The sequence below is a fragment of the Platalea leucorodia genome, assembly GCF_965183815.1.
Source record: "Platalea leucorodia genome assembly, chromosome: 3".
Lineage (NCBI taxonomy): Eukaryota > Metazoa > Chordata > Aves > Pelecaniformes > Threskiornithidae > Platalea > Platalea leucorodia.
Genome location: NC_138825.1, coordinates 62,982,144 through 63,002,684, shown reverse-complemented (window position 1 = coordinate 63,002,684; position 20,541 = coordinate 62,982,144). Strand labels below are relative to the sequence as shown.

The 20,541-nt window shown below is 35.8% G+C and overlaps 1 protein-coding gene across 15 annotated transcripts in view; it reads right to left on the bottom strand.

Annotated features, from left to right (window-relative positions):
* Window positions 1–20,541, bottom strand: part of REPS1 (RALBP1 associated Eps domain containing 1) — a 69,128-nt gene that overhangs the window by 31,312 nt on the left and 17,275 nt on the right. For 13 of the 15 annotated variants that reach the window (XM_082306535.1, XM_082306538.1, XM_082306540.1 and 10 more), the window contains exons 3-7: window positions 17,060–17,256; window positions 7,611–7,764; window positions 1,432–1,559; window positions 785–947; window positions 413–476 (exon numbers count right to left, since the gene is read on the bottom strand). In XM_082306535.1, the coding sequence (XP_082162661.1) occupies window positions 413–476; window positions 785–947; window positions 1,432–1,559; window positions 7,611–7,764; window positions 17,060–17,256 (706 nt within the window). Of the gene's footprint in view, window positions 1–412; window positions 477–784; window positions 948–1,431; window positions 1,560–7,610; window positions 7,765–11,792; window positions 11,924–17,059; window positions 17,257–19,619; window positions 19,872–20,541 lie in introns of all 15 variants that reach the window. The other 2 variants (XM_082306539.1, XM_082306547.1) reach the window with 2 other exon arrangements.

The following is a 20,541-nucleotide window of genomic DNA, read 5'->3' as shown; positions in this document are numbered from 1 at the left end:
CAAGCCTTGCACCAAGTCAAAGCTTAATTTGTCATCAAGTCCCACTAAGTACATTTAAAAATATTTGGCTCTGTACATTTCATTTAAACTTAGACTTGAATAAACAAACATAGATAAGGAATTAATTATTTAAATTTAAATGCATCTTTTACAAAAAAATGCAAATAAATTACCTCTTACTCTGAAGTGTTTGAAATTTCTTCAAAAGCTCAAAATGCCTTGTAAATAGTGCCAGCCTAGACCCATTAAAGCCCACTAAAATAATATTGGCATAAATGTAAGCAGGACTGAATATACTAGAGTACTAGTGAAATTTCACTTAACACCTTTTTGTAAGTAGATTATTACACGACTGCCAGATAGCTGTCATCTTTCTAAATAATTATCCCGAATAAAGACACATCACACTTACCAAATATGAGAAAGTTCAAGAATAGGTAGTTTTGACTTAGTGAAAAATTCTTTAGCTGCAGATCCTGAAAAATTACAACAACCATTTTTAATATTTAAAGCAAGTTAAATCATTAGAAGACTCAGAGTTATGGTAAAGGAGATGAGCTATTTAGCAAAGATTTTGGGGAAAATGGCACTAAGTACTAGGGTTAAACAAAGGAAACAGGCAAATCAGTTTCAAGTCCTTTCTTGAATTACACTGGACTTTACTAGAACATTATCAATAAAATGCAGAACTTTCTTCAAAATGGTATGCAAACCTAAATAAACAACAAAGTCTTTATAAGAGAACTGCTGCACCCACAATTATATTTTTTAAAGAGTAACTTACCTGGTATAAATCCATTTAGATCAGGTTGAATGGTTTTAAACTGATTAACATAATACTGCCTTTGTTCATCAGTTATTTTCCAGGGGTCATCATAACTACTTGATTGCCTACGAATTTCATTTGTTGTTGTAGCTGATGCTACAGTTCGTACTGTTGTCTGGTCCTGAAATGAAATATTTTTCCTCAGTATTATCTACCTAAAATGCTTCTATGAATTCTCAACTTCTTGCCTTCAAAAAATAAAGCATAGTTAAATCTCGCCGTAGTTTAAAAACTGCAGGAAACTATCAGCAGATTGCATCTATAGGATAATGACGGTATTTTTGCACACTGATACATATGGATAGGAATGGCTGCAGGTATGTAAGCAGAAAAAAAATATGGCACATATGCAAAAAAGCTAAACACAAGTTTTAAAGTCATAATTGTTGACATTTTTCAAATTAGTAGCTTTCAGTTAATCATTCCAAATGAAGTCAACTCAATGAAACAAGTATCTGTTGGGTAAATAGCACTGAACAGACTACAGCACAGATACACAGTAAACATCTGCAATGAAAATTATATAAAGAAAAAGAAAAGAAAAAATGAAACGATTGCAACATCAATCTGAATGAAGCAAATCAAACACCAATAAAGTGTCACACCTGGACAGAAGCAGGATGCATGGCTAAAAGAGCACTGGTTGGTGGGGTATCTGCAAAACTGACCCAGTTTTCTTGATGGGGTGGTGGTGAATGGCCAGACCATATGGGATCACTAGAAGTAGATGAGCCTGAAAGTAGAAGAAACATTTCCTTTTCAAAAGACAACCTTGAAAACTGAGTAAGAAGTATGGATATGGAAAGCAGTCAAAAAAAAAAAAAAAAATCCTGAAACGCATGCTCCTGTCAGGTAGACAGACACTTGTAGAATGCTGAAGAGAATGAAAACCAAATTGCACGAAGGTCACCAAGTTCACCTCCTGACAATTCACTCCTGTAGATTTTTACATTACGTCAGTTTAAATCTGTACTAAAAAGACAGAAGTGAGGAATGAGCTTATTGCAATGTGTAAAATGTAAATTGGGTTTTACCCATTTAGTGGGTTTTGAATGAGTTAATAGTCCACATTTTCACGTAATTGAAATGAGCAACACTTGCATCAACAAATAGCTATTTAAAAGTGGCATATGATATTAGCATGCAACTTTATCATCATTATTATTAGGTTTTTTTTCTTTTTTTAGGTTTTAGTTTGCCATTCAAAGAACAAAGCCTTGGAAATTCCTCTTAAGAATCAGGCTTTTTGGCATAGATAATTTTTTTCCCCTGAATTATTTCTAGACTAACTTAACTCAGTTGCTTAGAAACAGTCCAAGAATAATAAAAGGCATCCATATAGAGTGCTGACATCTGCTATGTATTAACTATCTGGAACACAATAATTGAGATTCACCCAGTGCCTTGCTATAATCTACTTCTGAAGTACTGCCGATGTTCAATGTCTTAATATTAAAATAACGATGAAGCAACTATAGAAAGATTTGGCCACCCACTGCTTTATGTACAAACCCCTCGAAATTCTCTTAAATTGCAGTTGCAAATTAAAAATTTAAGGAACTCTGATCAGAGGGAAAACAAACCATCTAGAACAAGTCTAGAAGAATCCCAGGAATCCATTCTAACTCCTTGACTCCTAAAAGAAATGAATTCCTTAAATCTAAACAGTAGTTGTGCAGCTGATTACTCTAATCACTCCTCTTGCACAACTAAATGCTTTCTCTTGGAATATGTTAGAGTCAGATAGGAATTTCTGCCTCATATGTAGAAGCAGATTTTCTTTTAAAAGACAGGTCAATGTTTTTCGAGTTTCTGTAAGCCCTCTACACAACCCACAAACAAGAAATATGACATTAATGTCATAATTTTAATCCTGCCACTAAGATCTAAATTGAAGCAATAAACCCCAAGAATTTATCGTCAAGATGCTGACTAAAAATATTGCTATGAGAAGTCCATTTATATACAGGTAATCTATTTATGAAGCAGACATATCAACAATTTCAGGTTCTTGGAAAGTGATGACACTACTAGTACATAATCTGCAGGAAACAGAGTGAAGGAAATCTAAGAATCAGTGAGGCATACCGAGGGCTAACATTGTTAGTATACAAAATTGCTATTTAGTATCTGGCAGCATGCAATTACTCTTTCATTCCATAAAGGACCTTTTTCCTAGGAGAAAGTAATGAGAGAAACAGAACTGGTTTATCTTTGCTCTTCTCCTAGATACAATAGCCATAATTGTGCACAACACATTTACTCTTGCATTATGTAGAGTAAAAATTGAGATTTCTAGGGGGAGAAAGATTTTTGAAGGAGGAGATAAGTCAAATACACAAAGTTGAGAGGTTACATTATTTCTGAATTTCATCAAAATATGAGAATAATACCAAAGGGCTTTTTTGTTTTGTTGTTGTTGTTGTTGTTTTTGGGTTTGTTTGTTTGTTGTTGGTTTTGTTTTTTTTTTTTTTTAAAGTTAGCTTTACTAGGATAAAAAGCCACTATTAACTAATCCTTTTGTTCCCAAATTTGTACTCCACTTCTGGAAGCTCCTGATGTGGCCTGGAGCTTCTAGTGACTTTATCCAAAATTGCTGAGAATAAAGACACTGAGTTTGACAATGCTTTTTGCCTTGGGGCTCCTCTTCAGTAGCTGGCCTAACTCTAAAACACTAGAAGGAAACGTGCAGAAAAGCTCAGTCTCTCTCAGCACAGGGCTAACAGACAGTAAGATTCAGACAAGTCCTTCCCATCTCTCCTATGGATATGTTACACTCAAATTTTACTTCTGGTACAATGGCTCTCCCCTTCTCTGCCCCTCAGACACTGACATTATTACCACTAACCTTATATATGTTTACTCTGCTTTTACTTCTCCCAACAGCTTGTCTGGGTACAGTTCAATTTGTACCCTACTTAGCACAGCACCTCTTCCAAAGCAGTACTTTGACAGCGATGGAGATGCCAGTAGCACCAAATTGTCATACCTTCCCAGTACTTGACAAGTATCACAAGAACAGTTTCCTTTCTCCCCTGTTCAAATCATCCCAACAAAAATACTCTTGCTTTACTGTTCCTGTTATTCACTCTGCAATGCAATGTTTTAGGACACAGGACGGGAAGGCTAGAGAACACTGGAGAAAGATTAGATTACTAGTAACTGTGAACACCTGGATCTACACACATACTCATGGACTGCCACCAGCCAATAATTCAATTCCTAATCATTAAAACTACATCTGTTTGACATTTGAATTAGACATAGTCACCCCTCACTTTCTTCTCAAACTACAAAATCAGACTGGGAGCACTGAGGTAGAAGGGAAGGTGGAAGATAATTGGTTCACAGAGAAGACTCAGAACAATTTTTTTTTTTTTTTCTTATGATTTGTATCCCAATGAAGAAACAACCTTCAAGGGTCTCTGTACATTTTCCATCAGTGAGAACACCATTAATAGCACTTTGAATGGAGAGCAGGCCTAAGACCACCTATCAGATTTGAACTAGCTGGTGAGGTCTATGCACTATGTTTAGTATGAAGACCTAACTTGAATTCCTGTTGCCGCTCTATATCCTTCTCCTCTAGCTTGAATACCTTACCAATACATTCATAACTTGTGGAAAATAATCTTATTTCCCATGGGAGAAAAGTTAGCCCCTCACTTTAAGCTACAAATGGAAGTGTACGAAATGGTCTACCTAGATAACATCTAAGTAGCTTGTGTCCAACTAGTTTGAAATCATTATTTGGATACTACCAACATAAGCGTTCTGTAGTCCAAACAGACTACAAGGTTATAAAAAATAGTTTCTAGCCCCTATTCTGACGTGTCACTCAACTATCATTTGAAGTGGGGAAGGGGTTCTTTCTCCCAAGTTTGCCACAGTCAGAATCCTTCTAGCAGCTGAAGTTGTAGTACAAAATGAGCTGAAGAGGTAAAAGTATGAAGTCGTTTTTTTTCCTGTGTTGTCACTACAGGAATAGGAGGGTCTCATCTCATATACAATTCTGTTTCCTACAAAAGGTTCAGTCATCCACTGTATTGTTCCGTGAATACTGATCTAGAAGAAATGTTAAAAGAGATCAGAGATGCAAGCCAGAACTGAGACATAACAACATGACTTTTGAACAGCTTTATCTTAAACTGTTAAATCAAAGACACCTGAAAGACTTGAGAGACTGAGTTTTTAATAGAATTGACTCAAACATGAAGGATGAGACTTGAACTAACCATAAACTTTGTTTCACACAGGTGATCAACATCTGTCATCAAACTTTTAATTCCTGATATTAAAGTAAAATACATGCACCCTTTGGGGCTCCCTTTACAAAAAGCCTTGAAGAAAGATGGTAACAAGCCTTGGCTTCTGATTTGAGGTCACTTATGTGTAAGCACACTGAGCTAGTCATGACAGTGCCTCAGAGTCCAGCTACTTATGAAGCATTGCTAACACTATCCTAACTGAGTTACTGGACAACGCTGTGGCAAAAAATTTTTAAAATCCAAATTCTTTTGCTCTGCTGAGATGAGAACAGGTTTTCTTCCTCAAGAAATTGAGAACTACAGCTATAAGTTATGCTTAAGACTTCTGATACAAGACAACGTGTATGATTTTTAAAAACAAGAGTTGAGTCATTCTCTAATAATTACTGTACAGCCCAATTCAATACAGAAAGCACAATTTAATTTTGTTCATGGTGAGAGTACGATGATGCACTGGAGTGTCTTTTCTATGCGTAAGTCAGAATTTTCCTGTTTAAACACATCTTTCTCCAAACAAAGAAAAAATACTTGATTTTTGTCCTTCTGGTTTAAGGCAACATGCTGTTTATTATTAGATCTATCAGAAACATTTTCACACTTGAGATTCCATGCTTTCAGCTGACAACCCCATTATCCTCAAACAATATTTCACATAATGTGAAATGCAAGCAGAGAGACCTGGGTTCTTATTTTTCTTGGATCACAAGTGAAATGGCATAGCCCTGCCCTAAATCCTACTGAAACAATACCATGTTCTTGCAAATTACCTGATTTCAAGAACATCTTGCATCGGAATCAAGATGAGCTTGCAGCGCTGATTTTAAGAAAAGTAACCAACAGTCTAGCTGGTTCTACCTAAATGTCAGCAGAACATCATTTTTCTACAAAATACTGCCCTTAAAAAGTAGGCTCAAGAGAGGGGAAAAAGAATGATGAACTGTCTACAACAGCTGAAATTCAAAGGAATAATCAATCATCTGCAGTGCAAAAGAATCACCCACAGTGGATCAGGATGACAATTTTTGTTAAACTATGAAAATCCACTCTACCCTTAGCATTGGCAGAACAGACAATCCTTCTATAACAGTATCTTCAAATTACTTTAAACACACTATGAATGTGTTTCAGTATGGAATATAATATTGACCAATATTGAGCTAGTTCAGAAATATTTTCAAAATACTACTGAAAAATTTATCCATTAGACATCACAGGGAAAGCATTGCTAAAACAGAAATATTAACATGGTATTACAACTTTATTTTTAAGAGGACAATATTAAACTCTTCAACAGTAGGAACAGTTTGCACACTTTCCTGGAGTCCTTGACTTCATAAGTTAGAAAAACTTCACAAGTTAAAAATCAGCTACCAGACAAACTTATATTTCAGCTTACAAGAAAAGCAAATCAACTGAACTATGCAAGAAAAAAGTCCAGAAATTGACTGCTGAAAAATCACAATGCCTAGACTGAACCCTTAGATAGGTGATTATATATGCAACAAGCAGACTAATATTCTGTATTTTTTTATTCTAAATTGACTGGCACTTCCTAGCCAATAACACTCAGGACAATGGCATAAACCTCTGCATACAACCCATTTCACTTCTAAAATAAGTTTTATTTCCTTATCCAACCAATTCTAACAACAAAATCCCTGGTCCTCCCTAGATGCTTATAACTACAGAATGACGATAAATGAAAAGGTAACAGATCAATTTTGGAATATCACAACTGAAATCAACCAACCAACCACAGTTCAGTCTGAAACTACAGCCTACAATATACAACATGTTATTCAGCAGTATCATCAAAACCAGAACCTGAATTAGAATTGCTCTACTGTTCCCAAATTTATTAAGTCTATCAGATATCAGAAAAGAAAACAGAACTTTTTGAAATATGAGATATTGAGGGGGAAGGCTTTTTTAAATCTGAACACAGAGATACAACAAGAGGGAGGGTCTTCATGCTAAATGAGGAACATTAAAGGATGAAAAGCTGTACTGAAGCAAGTGGTTCTACCTTGACAGACTGGAGATACAGTAGCTTCAGTTATGTTTACATAAACTTTAAAGAAAGCAAAAAAAAAAAATGTTGAGAGAATTAGTTGTTCTGACAATTCATCTAATCTACCAGAAACATAATTCAAACAACCAATACATTTGCTGCTTTCCCTTGAGCTCCCCACGTTTTTGGGTATACTGACAGTTCCCGTACAATTTCAGTAGGATGTCAGTTTTGTATTAAAAAAACTTTCCACTGGGAAACTTTCATACTCTCTTTCCCTCCCTCCAAACTCTAAGCATTTCCCATACCACACTAAGAAATGGATCCGCCATATGCAAGACCACAGATTCCACAGTGCTGCCATACACATGAACATTTGAATCTGCAAGAAAGTTTCCAGGATTGGAAAATACAAAGATAAACTGCCCTAAACTCATTTAATATACTTATTTAAGAATTCCACAACTTTGGATTACAGCTGAAGCATAACAGAAGACATTTATACCTGGTTGTGCTTCACTAAATGGAGCCCAAAAAGGCCCAGGTCCAGCAAGAGGTCGTTCATTATTCCCTCCGCTGGGATGGCGGTTGTGCTTCCTCCATGTATGTGGAGAGGTTGGTGGGGATTGCTGTGGTGAAACAACTGGAGATGTGGACTCCTAATAAAACAAAGGAACCTTTTAAGTTTTTTTACTAAAGAACTAAATACATAAAAACCTATCTAAAACCATTACTTCTAGGAGCAACCATCACTGTAGTTAAAATCTCATTTTAGAGAGTGAAAATTTTAGTACTTATTAAAATGAGGGAACAGGAGAAGTCAGGTACAGCATGACTGGCACTGGACACATTCACTTCAAAACATCATCTAATATATTTTTAACTTGGCATTCTTAAGACAACAGCAATGCCAAGTTAAATGACTTAGCTACAAAGGAAACTAGATTGTAAGACTCACTTTCACTTGTGATAAAAGTTACATTTGAACCCAGGTCTCAAAAGAAAAGATTACTTACTGTACAACTTATTATCATACGTAATTTTCATCAAGTGATTCACAATCAGTTACTTTGATTTAAAAAGCAAACCAGAATTAAACACTGAATAAAAACAATCACTAGACAGGCCACATTATTTTTGTTTAATACACAAATACATAGATGTAACTTTTTCAAAGAATGATGCCATGACATCATCTCTGCTGTACAAATTACAAGGTAGTTTTGCCCTGATGTTAAGGCTCAAGCTTCTCTTTAATCCCATATTGTTCTATATCCTCCCTGAACAGGTAGGAAAACAGGCAATCACATGTGCAATTTCTACCTGGAATCAGTTCTCATGAGACATTCAAATTAGCAGATTATTCAATTTCAAATAAAATACAAAGGAAAAATCATTTATATTGTACAAAGTATTTATGTAGTAGAAAATAAGTTCCTCCCTATATCTAGATCTTTTGAAATTCCTGTTTGCCAGATCTCCCAATTTGAATTAAACTGTATTAGTGAAAACCGGTACAACAAGAAAGCAAAGCTTGAACTCTGAGTTTCCTGAACAGTAAAAACAGCTAAAGATCTCAAAATCTGTTTCAGCAGTAGGCAAAAAAAAAAGTGTGATACTGTATGTTAACAACTCAATGTACTATCAAGTACCAGCAGCCAGACTGACTGAAGGCTTCCACATGATTCCCAAAACTGAACTGGTTTACTTTGCCAAATATTCAAAGGTCATTATGCTTTGTAATCAATATTACATCTGCAAAAGTCTAAAAGTCAATGAGAAAGTGCCATAAACAAGCTTTTCTCCATGCGAGGTACATACTAAAACTACATGCATCCTAACAAAAAAGTTTTAGGGCCATGACGACTGGTTACTTTCTAATGTGTTGATGTAAACTTTCACTTTTCTCACCCCTCTGATTTTCATATTTCCTGTGATACAGGGCCAGCCTGGTTGATTCTGCAACTGAGGTATTTTCTGAAAGTTCTGACCATTGAGTCAGATTTCTTTAAGTAAGTTCCTAGGCAACAAGATTTTGAACTTTCCATTCAAAGCATTTAAACGATGCCCATATGTATTGGCAAAGAGTATTACAAAGTCACTGGGAGCAGTACTAATTTCCTTCAACTTTTAATAAAGGGACCAGCTGATTGCACAGTCAAACTCACTGTTCTTCCACAGTACCTCCACTAGTTCAAGATTTTTTGTTGCAGTTACATGGGAATTTATTTTTAGATACCAGTATATTCTTATCCTTACAGGTACCTGGGGGCAAGAGGGGAAGGAGTGAGGGTATCCAGAGTGCCACTCACAGGCTGGAAGCTAGACCCAAGGTTGAATGGTTAGTCCGCTTAGCATAGTGCAACAGGTGCTAGGAGAACCATGATGATGCATCACTGAAATCAATGAAAAGCTTCCTGTTCCCTTGGCTTTTATACAAGCCATCTTTTATCAAACAAGATTTGAAGGATGTTTGAATTTTTAGACAAAATACTACGAGCAAACCTAGGGAAAGCTATGCTTGGTCACAGACACTATTCGTTTACTCTAGTATTCTTACTCTGATAAGTCAGATGGTCCAGAAAGACACAGAAGAAAACCTAAGGCAGACAAACATGTGGTAGTCTACCTAAAGGAAACCACTCACTACTTTAATAACTGCATGTGAACATTGAAACTCTTGATGCATAGTCCTCATGAAGCAGCTTTGCTCTAACGAAGCTGACAAGCGTCACTGTTCAGTAAGCCTCCATCTAACATTCGGCCTTATGCTCAAGGCAGAGGAGAAAATTGTAAATATGATCCTCAACTTCAATTCTTCTAAATGTTTACATGTGATTCATGTTATTCTGTAAAGCATGTAATAATGGTAATCAGATCATCAGAAGTACAAGCATAATAAATAATTAACTTTGTTCGCAATGTTCCAGTCAATGTTATATCAGAATTCTGAACATTTACAGATTTCTCACAATTGATTTGGAGCTTCAGCTTACAGACTCCAAAATTATTAACACAGCAAAAGCACGTCACCAAGTCTGATGTCAAAAAGCTTCTGGAAGAGGGATAAGCCACATCTTCAGCTTTACCGTCATTACGAGACACAGAGTCCCAAAACAGCTTAAACCAAATTTAGATGGCATTACTGTGGCACCATCTTTCCCCTGTGCAATCCCAGTCACTCTCATATACCACTCATGGTATTCATTGATCTAGCTTACTAGAAGCTTAGGAGAGCTAAACTCCTTAATTATTTTTTTTAAATATGTATGTGTGTGCATATATGTATTTATATATACACACAAATATATATATGTGTGTGTGTGCATATATATATATATATAAATAAAATGGCTCAGTCAAAATACTAATGGCTCAATGCAAGTGTAAAGGAGGAAGATGCAAGACAGAAAAGACTGGGGAGGAAGCAGGACTGTAGAAACTGACTCAGATTCAAAAGCAGTCATGGGAAAACACAGTGAGTTGGGATTTATTGAAACTGTAATTACATACAGGTTCATTCACCCATTATATATAGGTTAACATCAACTGTCTGCCTTTGCAGTGGGTCAGAAGTTGTCATTTTCATATACTCATGCCTAGAAAACATGGTTTATTGTACCAAGTTTCCACTTCAACTTTGCACTGAGCTCCACATTTTAGTAAACAGAGGCAATACGTTCATTAGAATCACCTCTGTTCCTCAACTGCAAGATACACTCTCATAAACTGAGTGTATGTTGCAGCTGAGGAGGTAGGACTGTTCACTTTCATCTGTCTGATCTATTAATAAAAGAAACTAATTTTGAAAGCCTGAAAGATCCGGGCTCAGATTTTTCTGAGAGTATTAGGGTACAGAACCTAACTTAACTGCTCTTCAAAATCCTAATATGTAACAACAACAACAGTTTGCCTAATTTGGGTTACTGATAACTCAGCAATTTTGAATTTCACTAGTTTTAAGAGAAGTTACCCACCTAATCTCTTTGGGAACTTTGACAATTTTACTCACAATCTGCATACTGTAGTTGATGTATCATTTATTAGATCAGCTGCTATTAAAATCTTATTTTGATAAACTGTTTTAGCACTTTCAATGCAATGATATTTAAACTTTTAAAACACTAGCTTTTAATTTCTCTCCAAACCTCAATAAAAATCACAGCAATTAAAACATTCTGGTTTTTATTATCTTAAGACATTTATTTTTCCTCTTTAAATTATTCCAGAAAACAGATCTAAATAAAAGCATGTTGACATAAATAGTTAATAACTATTTAACATTTTCATGTTAAATCAAACTGCTGAGAACATTCTTCTCAATAACCAATCAAAAAAATAAGGTTACAGCTAACAGGCAAAACTTAAGTAATACCTCTTAATTTAAAAAAAAAAAAATCACATTTAAAAAGTTGTAAAAAAGCATTATTTTTGTCAAACTGGAATTGCAAAACGAAGACACTATGAAGGACTCAGAACTTGGACTTTTTTGGACTGACAAAGCAGTTATAAAAATAGCATGTTAATTAAAAAAGATGATATATAGCTCTAAAAGAAGAGCCTTAGTGAAGATAAAAATCAAACAAACTGGCGTAAGGCAACACAATACTGTGCTTAGGCAACTCTGGAGGGATTTTAACCTCAAAAGGGCATTGCAAGCATACATGAGTCAAATGAGATTATAAACCTTTTCCTGGATCTCACACCTCAGGCCAGAAGAAAGCCTCCTAAGGAGAATTCCAGAGACAATGAAGCCAGACATGGTATCCGAAGGGTAGCTTTAAGGGTGTTGTGATCCAGGTCCTGACACCACACAGCCTGCATAAGAGTCAGGGAACAGATCCATCATGAAGAAAGATTATGCTGGAGATGGTAATTGCATTGCAGAACCCATGTTTTTGTAATCAACTAGCATTCATACTGAGAACAAAATAGTCCAAGGTTCAATGTGAACTTCTCCACATGCAGCGCTACACATTTTTAGAGAGGGGAGGTGTGGTTCAGCCAATTACAAACTTGTTAGTCTGACCTCAACAGTTTGAAGTTTTACACTAGGTTTTGAAGAAAATCATAATTAAAAACACAAAGACAAATGGAAAAGGGGTCAATCACAGCATGGGAAATTTTACTTTAGTTGGCTGATACTATTTCTGTGATTTTCTAGACAAAGGAACTGCACTACATTTAACCTGAACCTCAGCATACTTCAGTGAGATGCCACACAAGACAATTCCAACAATGTGGAGATTAATACAAGAATCTAAGGTGCAAAAGAACTGGCTACAGAAGGAGCAAAGCTGGACTGTATTAGAATGGGAACTATGGGATTGAAGGGAAGTTTCTAGTAACGCTCCTGAATGACTGATTTGGGGAATGACCTAATTTGATACTTCAGGTAACTGTTTATGCACATGAAACAGCATGCTGATGAATTCTGACAACAAATGTAAGGAGGTACCAGATGGATGGATTCCTTTCAGGACACAGGTAACAGTAAACTATCAAGTTTTAAAATATAAAATACAGTTTCCTGCATAGTAGAAAGTAATAGCAAAGTGCATAATGAGAACTGATCAGATGAAAACAAAAAACTAGATGCATAGGTCAACTATCAGACCACTACAATGTCAAATATGACAGATTTGCTTTATTCACAGCTGCTAAGGTATATGAGGTGAGATATATCAAGCAGAAGTAGGGAAGTATCCTACAAAATATTAATACTGGTGGGATCTCATTTGGAACAAGAAATACAAATCTAATAAAATATTTTCAATAAGAAAAAATTCCAACTGGATCAAAGGCAGAGAAGGATTATGAAGATTACTGGAAACTACTTTACGAGACAAAACTGAGACTATGGATTGTTTTGTCAAGCAAAACAAAGCTAAGGGGAATACGATGGTTTTCCAGTAAGCACTGGCGGTGGTCTGCAGCAAATACTAAGGACAAAGCTGTTAAAAGAACAGGTATTATGTGATCTGAGTAAAGTTAAGTGGGAATTCCCACCATATTCCCACGAATATTCCACTATATTCCTACTGAGGCTCTGGAATAGTTTTCCTCAATGCAGCCAGTGTGGATAAAAGGTTGTGATTTCAAGAGAGAACCCTGATTATTTTTTTAAAACTCATTAGATAATACAATTTCTCATGGAAATAGAGGGTTAGACTCAATCACACGAGGTCTTTTCCAGCTCTGTGCTCCTAAACAATTTATTTAATACCAGATGTATTTTACATGGAATTACCTGTTCACTCTACAAAACACAAGTGAACAGAAATGGACTACTGGCAAAACCTTAAAAGAAAGTCACACAACTTCTCACGTAGTTAAAAAAAGTTGAAATGATCAAATTTTGACTGCTACAGGTACCAAATTTGAGCTGTCCCCTCCTAAGGTTACACTGATACGGCAATAAATCAATATAACCTAGAGTGCCAGTATTACGCTTAATGCACACATAGGTAGATGAGTACCTTTTATTTTCACCTGATATAGGAAGGTCCAACCTATGAGCATTCGCCACATACATGTTTTTTAGCTGTCAGAGCCTTAACATCTATTGAAACTAGCTACCCCCCTTCCCTGGAAAAGGTGGCAAGCCAGGTGAAAGTATCTAAAGCAGTACTGATCAACACCTGGATCACACTTAAAGACACTGGAAAAAGTATTTGCATTTTGGCTTTAGCAACAAAACACAAAACATCCAAAGGCACTATCTAATAGACTGATATTGAGAACATTTAGTCACTTGTAAGCTACTTTCAGAAGATAGAAAATACTTCCTAATTTCAACGTTGCTGCTTCTTCTAAGAAACTGCTTTCAGTACATTTGTCTTATTCCTCAAAAAAAAAAAAGCCAAAAAAGCTTCCATCTACAATGACAGCTCCTCATTCAACCAGGAGGATTTCTTTTAAAAAAAGCACAAGAACTCAACAGAATCTAAATTCTCAAGATTGGCCTAAATTAACATTTTTAGCAGCATAGCTGCTGCTACCAAGGCATAGAGATATGTATGTACACCATGGTTAACATACCTATGTCAACAAAAGTGCTTGTTTATATGTCACATTGTCAGCAGAAGCATTGCAATCTACTTAAGCCTCTATTATTTAGGAAGAAGAAATTACGCCAGCAGAAAAAAAAAATTCCCCAATGTTTTATCTCCACTAGGATGTGCAGTCAACATGCTACCTAGTGTGGAAAGGCATCTTTCACCATTTGGCTTGACTCCTAGAATCAGTTCTGCAGCTTCCATGGCAGCTCGTCATGATTTCAGTCACCTTCTATTAGCACTAACAATATTAAAAAGACTAACCTCTGACCAGTGCTATATTTACATAATATTTAGCCATTATAAACTAAAAATGCCACCACAAAAATGGCTTGAGATAGAAAAAGGATATTACTGAAGTTAGCTCATGCTTACTTTAAAAGATGAACTCATTTATAGTTAACTCTTTGGAAACACCACCTGATTACCATTTCCTGACTCCCTGTCTCCGAGTGAAGCTCACTGAGGGGAACTGCCAAAATACTGCATTGATAAAGAAATAGTTTTAGCTAGGACATTTCAGTAGACAATACTCAAATTCTTTTACATAAATTGTCTGTAATTATAAGATATTAACCTACGCATGACAAATCTCACCAATATGGAAAGCTGCACATGAATGAACCCAGTTTTTAAAGATGAAGATTAAGATATCTTATGATTTCACACAAATAATACTTCAGCCAGAGTATTTCATGAGATCAATGTATTTTGAAGTGCCAGGCATATTACCAAAGCCAGTAAACAGTCTAAGAGAAAAAAAAAAAAAATTCAAAACCCAAACTCACTAATCAAGTATCTAACAGCTACATGACAAGCTCTAGGAGTGAAATATCCAAGCTTGACTTTGACACCTAAATTCCTCCAGAAAGAACAGATCCCTAGGAAAATTACATGCTGGAATTTACTTCTCAGACTTCAGCTCCTCTCATCCTCATCCCTGAAAGAGGTGGCATACAATGAAGATTCACAATCTTAACCTCTTTCTAGATTTTATAAATCTGAGTGGTATCTCCAGGTAAAGACAACTGGATCAGCAATTTCTACAAAAACATGGCTAAAAACTGTATCCTTCTTTTGGAAAATAACCCAGTTAGAGTATTTATGTGGTTAAGCAAGAAACCTGGGTTCAAGCCCCTTTCTCAGCCTAAGGGGATTCAAATTCTCAGCTTGTTTCTAATGTGGTGTCCGAATCAATAAATATTAGACTGGGACAAGAAGGCTGCTTGAATGGATTCATTGTACAGTCAGAAATGCAGAATTAGCCACAGAAAATGCAGTTTTACAATAGGGTACAAAATCAGACAATACTTCCCTGATGTTCTCAGCCACGAATACAGTTTAAAACTGCTGGACTCAATGCTGTGTTGTCTGTTACATTTGCTCCAAGTCTGTTTTCTGGGCCAGATCTCTCAAAGGACTACACAGAGTTTCTTTATTCTGATGATCCCATAAAGTCTTGTGTGAAAGAGATACCAAGCTGCTTCTATCAGCCAAGATGGAAAAACAAAATTTGGATGCTTATACACCTTTGTGAATATGTGGCTGCTTTATCCAGAACTTCAAGACCTCAAACACCAGTTTTTTGTTATTTTAAAGTTACACCAGTACAGACTCCTTTATCAAATTACAGCTGTTCACTAAATAAACTCAACACCATGATGGAAGCATACAAAACACTATTTCAAGCAAATTGAAACGTCATCATCAGATCAAGGAGATCTGTGATTCTTGATTTCTTCTTGAAGTGCTTGGGAGCTCTCTCAAACACACCTAACCAAAACTAGACAATGACAAGCTGCCTTCAGATCTACTGCCAGGCCTCCTTTCATCCCAGTCCCCATCCCCAGTTTGGAAGAAAGGAAGTGGCAGACAAGCACTGATTATGAATGGCCTCTGCTAATTTGCATTTTCTTTATATTGGATCAGTCTGCGTAATTCCCAGAGAGATTAATAAATGTTTATGAGTGATTCCTCAATTCCCGGAGAGATTAAGGGATGTTTGCAAGTTCCCTGATGCCTTACAAAACAAGCCCAGAAAAGAGCATACCATGGGAAAGAAAACAGGTCGTTCAACAGTTATGCACAGACACACATACACCCAGTAAAATTTAATATTTGCACTCAGTGTTCTTGCTTGTAGAAAAGACAACCAGCCAAGATTTCCCCACGGAAAGAGAGTGTAAAGACTATAAAAAACAAGGAATTATGAGGAGGCACAGAGCTGTAAGCCTTTACAGTTTTCATTTACTCAGATACCCTGTAGCTGAAGATGAAAGAACCAGTGAGCAAAACAAAATCAGTTTTCTCATTGTTAAAACACAATAAAAAGCTATGTGAAAACTTCTGTCTTATTTCTGGTTCTCATTGTCTCTACTTAATGATTAAATAGCTGAATAATAAAAATGTAAGGCAGAGAAAAGTAACTGTGAGACTTTAAAAAAATTTTTCTAAATAAGATATTTCAGATTTAAAGGTACTGGAGCATGTTGAAAGACTAGAAATCCAGTCTTCCATGGCATCCAGTACCACTGTTCCAATGACCAGGAAGCCAATGTGAAGTATCTAATAAACAAGGTATTAACACCATAATGATTACAACTTGATATTTGCTACTGTATCTTACACATTGATTTTCTTTTCTGCCTCAATTCTTTGTCCATTACCACCAATATTTTAAACACAGATTATAAGACTTCATAAAAAAGTGTCTCTTACATGCAAGTATTTTAGAAGCATATGTGGTGGTCTTGTATAATATACACCAGTATGATTTTTTTTTTTTTTTAAAAAGAAACTATATTGAAAGCAACAAAGCTCAGAAACCCTATCAAATTGACACCTATGCAGCAAAGTAGTGGTTAAAAGCCCCATTTAATCATTTAAGTTAATTTACCTGTTGATCAGTTGATGTACGTTGTTGAACTGCGTCATGGCTCACAGAGCCTTTTTTGACTTGTATCCTACCAGGTGGAGGAGGAATCACACCTGAATATGAAGCTGGGTTATCAGCATCTGAAGAATACAAGGCTGCGTGTCTTGATTCTTGTTCATTCTTTGACACAACAAATCTGGGAAGAGGGAGGTCCTTTACTGTTAAAAGAAGACAGCAGGCCATTTACTATACAGAAGTATGATGATTAAAAATAAAAATGCAGTCCTATTTTGTAGTTAAAATTTCACACGTGCCTCAATTACTTGAACACTGAGACTGCTGCTATAGTCAAGCCAACATCTGCCTGTTGGAAAAAAAGAAAATACCCTTTCTGCATTATACTTCATGATTCTGCTACCTGAGTTCTGGTTTTGGTATACAAAGAGGACTTCACATAACTCTGTAACAGTTTTGCACGACAACTCTGCATTAAATGCAGTAGCAATCAGATCATCTGGATTTAGCTCATTTTTTCTTAGTTTTGCCCACATTTAATTATTGAAGTGTGATTGTCAAAATTTATCCACCGTTTCTAGCACATATATAAAATTAGAGTCTTCATACAGAATGGTTCATCAACAAAACAAATGCTACAATACTGCAGTATATTCAACATCACCTTTTAGAGAGCTGATGTTATGTTTATATTTACAACAGATAGCATGATCTAGTCTTATTGCGGAAACTGCAACTATTGCTTAAACATATTTGTGTACACCTTTCTACAATAGAAGCTAAATTAGCTGTTTTACTGGGATACAACTGGGAGCATTCCAATATCACCTCACTTTGTAACAAACACGTATAAAGCAAAGTCTCTACAAAATGCTAGGAGGTCCTTAGTTTTATGTACCATGGTTAACAGTAGTCTGATCTAAAAATGAGGCTATGGAAGTCTTCAATTTTTCTCTGCAAGATTTCTACCATTTTTCTGAATCCCAATCACAACTTTCTTACTGGTCCACTGTGAATAAAAATAAACTGCAAATTTGCTGTACAGCTTACTTGGAATTATTATTCCAACACAAAACAAATTTACAAGCGTGGCTCAAATTTAATTTCTCTTGTTGACCGCTTACATCGATTACTTTTGGTATTGGAAAGGAGTCAGTGGTACTAACAACTGTATTAAAATACGAGATGAAAGTGCATACAGTTTATTACATAAAACATTTTTATGTTTATGTTTATTACATAAACATTAAACTGATTTGTATTTGAAGAATGTCATTTGAATCCGTAGTATTCAACAACTATAGACACCTTTATGTATCCATCCAGCATCAAAGAACAACGCTCCAGTAAGAACATAAATTCTTGATTTAAGCCTCTATCACTAAGCACAACTCAATGTGCCAAACAGCTTTCATCACAGGGAAGGAGCATGCAACACAGCCTCTTTGCTAAATTTGCGGTTACCCATCACGTGGAAACACTGCTAAAGCAACTCCTGATGCCTTCCTCATTCCTAGATGCCTATTTTCACATTAGCCTTGTACCCCATCTTGTGCTAGGAAAGTTATTCATGTAGCTAAACAGTGAACTACAGCCAGCCAAAAAGTGAAGAAGTCATTGCATACAAATGAAAATTTGTATGCTTGCAAAACAGGGGATAAGACTGACACTAGAACATCCCACTGACACAGGGGAAGTCTATGCAATCAGTTGCTCCAACATGAGGCTTTGGCATGAGATATCCAGTACTATTTCACAAATAGAGAGGGCTCAGAAGGAACACGAAATACTCTATTGTCTTCTTGAAAAACAAGACCAGATAAATATAGTTTGTTTTGCTGTACTAAGTTTCTACATAGCCAATTGAAATCTGCTATTTTTACCTCTCTCCTCTGTCTTTTCCCCATAAGAGCAGGAAAAAAAAAAAAAAAAAAAAAAACAAACATTTTACCACTACATTTGTTACCATTCAGAAATGCCTCAATTATAAATGCAATAGCTGTTATGAATGGAATGAAATCTTGATATTGAATAAATTAAAAAGTTCTCTGTACTTTTTATGCCCACATCCTTGTTAACATTTTCTTGCACCAGAAACTGTATTCCATACTTAGAAAATAAACATTACTTTGAAATAGACACTGCTCATTAATTTCTCAATTTTTAGCTTCTTGGAAGGAAAATTTTCTGGGACAGCAAAGGAACAATGGAGGCTTATAGTATAATAACTAAAGCCAGTATTTTTACTACACTGCATATCTGAGTAATCAAGAAAGCACTTAGTTAACTAAGAACTAACTGGATGACACTTGCATTGAATGGACTTAGTACGCAAAATTTGACTGTAGTCTCCACTCAGCAACTTACATAAAGCAAGCTTCCTGTCTACTTAAGAGACAGACAGTGAACCAAAGAGCAAAAGAAACAAGAACAGAAGGGGAGACAAAATACCGAGATAAAAGAGTGAATAACATTAAGAAAATCATTAAATAAAACATGCATAGAATGCAGAGCTAAAAAGTAGATGTCCTAAAATTTAAGCTTTAACTAATTTTACATGTTTTACTTTGAAGAGAGAAAGAGTATACGCTTTAGTTTGGGATGGCTCTAACAGTTCCTCTTCAAGACCTCTTGGAGATGGACTGTGGGCAGAACCCAGCTGGCCAGGCTGCTGAACCCCAGTTTTCAAAGGAAGGTAACCCAAGCTCAGAATCATTTTATGAGTCTTCAGGCTGCTGTATTTTAGCTGTTTAGTAGCTGTTACAACAACACTTGAATCATCCTAGGAGCAGGAACTTCATAGACAGGACTGGAACCACTGCAACCAAGGCAACAGACAACCAAAGCTAAAAACAGTTAGGGTAAAAATAAATGCTCTGTCAATTGCACTTGTTGTATTTAGTAGGTTTGGAACCAGTTACAGAAACTTATTCCTAGAAGTCTAGAAACCATTACAAGTATTTCTAGTACTGTCACGAATCAAGGAAATGTATTGCATTATAAAAGTTCCAATGGCTGCTAATTTCACAGCAACATATTTTATATTTGGAATTAATTCTGTACCTTCATTTCAATTCCTTCCTTCAAATTTCTTCTGATATAATTTTTTTAAATAGGAAAGCTCCTTCCAATTAAGGTATCTTGCATTAAAATAAAACCAAGCATATAAAAACCCTGGTAAAAGCTACATACACAGATTTTAGTCTTTGCCTTCTTCAATGGGTATTTGAATTCCACAATTGTTATATCAAATCCCAGTTCTATCAGATATTAGGAGATGAAGGTCCCTTTTCCGGCTTTCTGATTCTAGGGCATTTTGCTACAACTTGCTGAAGCTTCAGATTTGGGAACTTTCATCAGGAAAACTGTTTATAGACACAGGGGGGCTTATGAGCAGAAAGGAACTTGAATACTAGCAAAACGTTAACTGAAACTATGCACTTTTCCAAAAAGCTACAAAAAAATCATGAAAGCAGCATATACTGTTT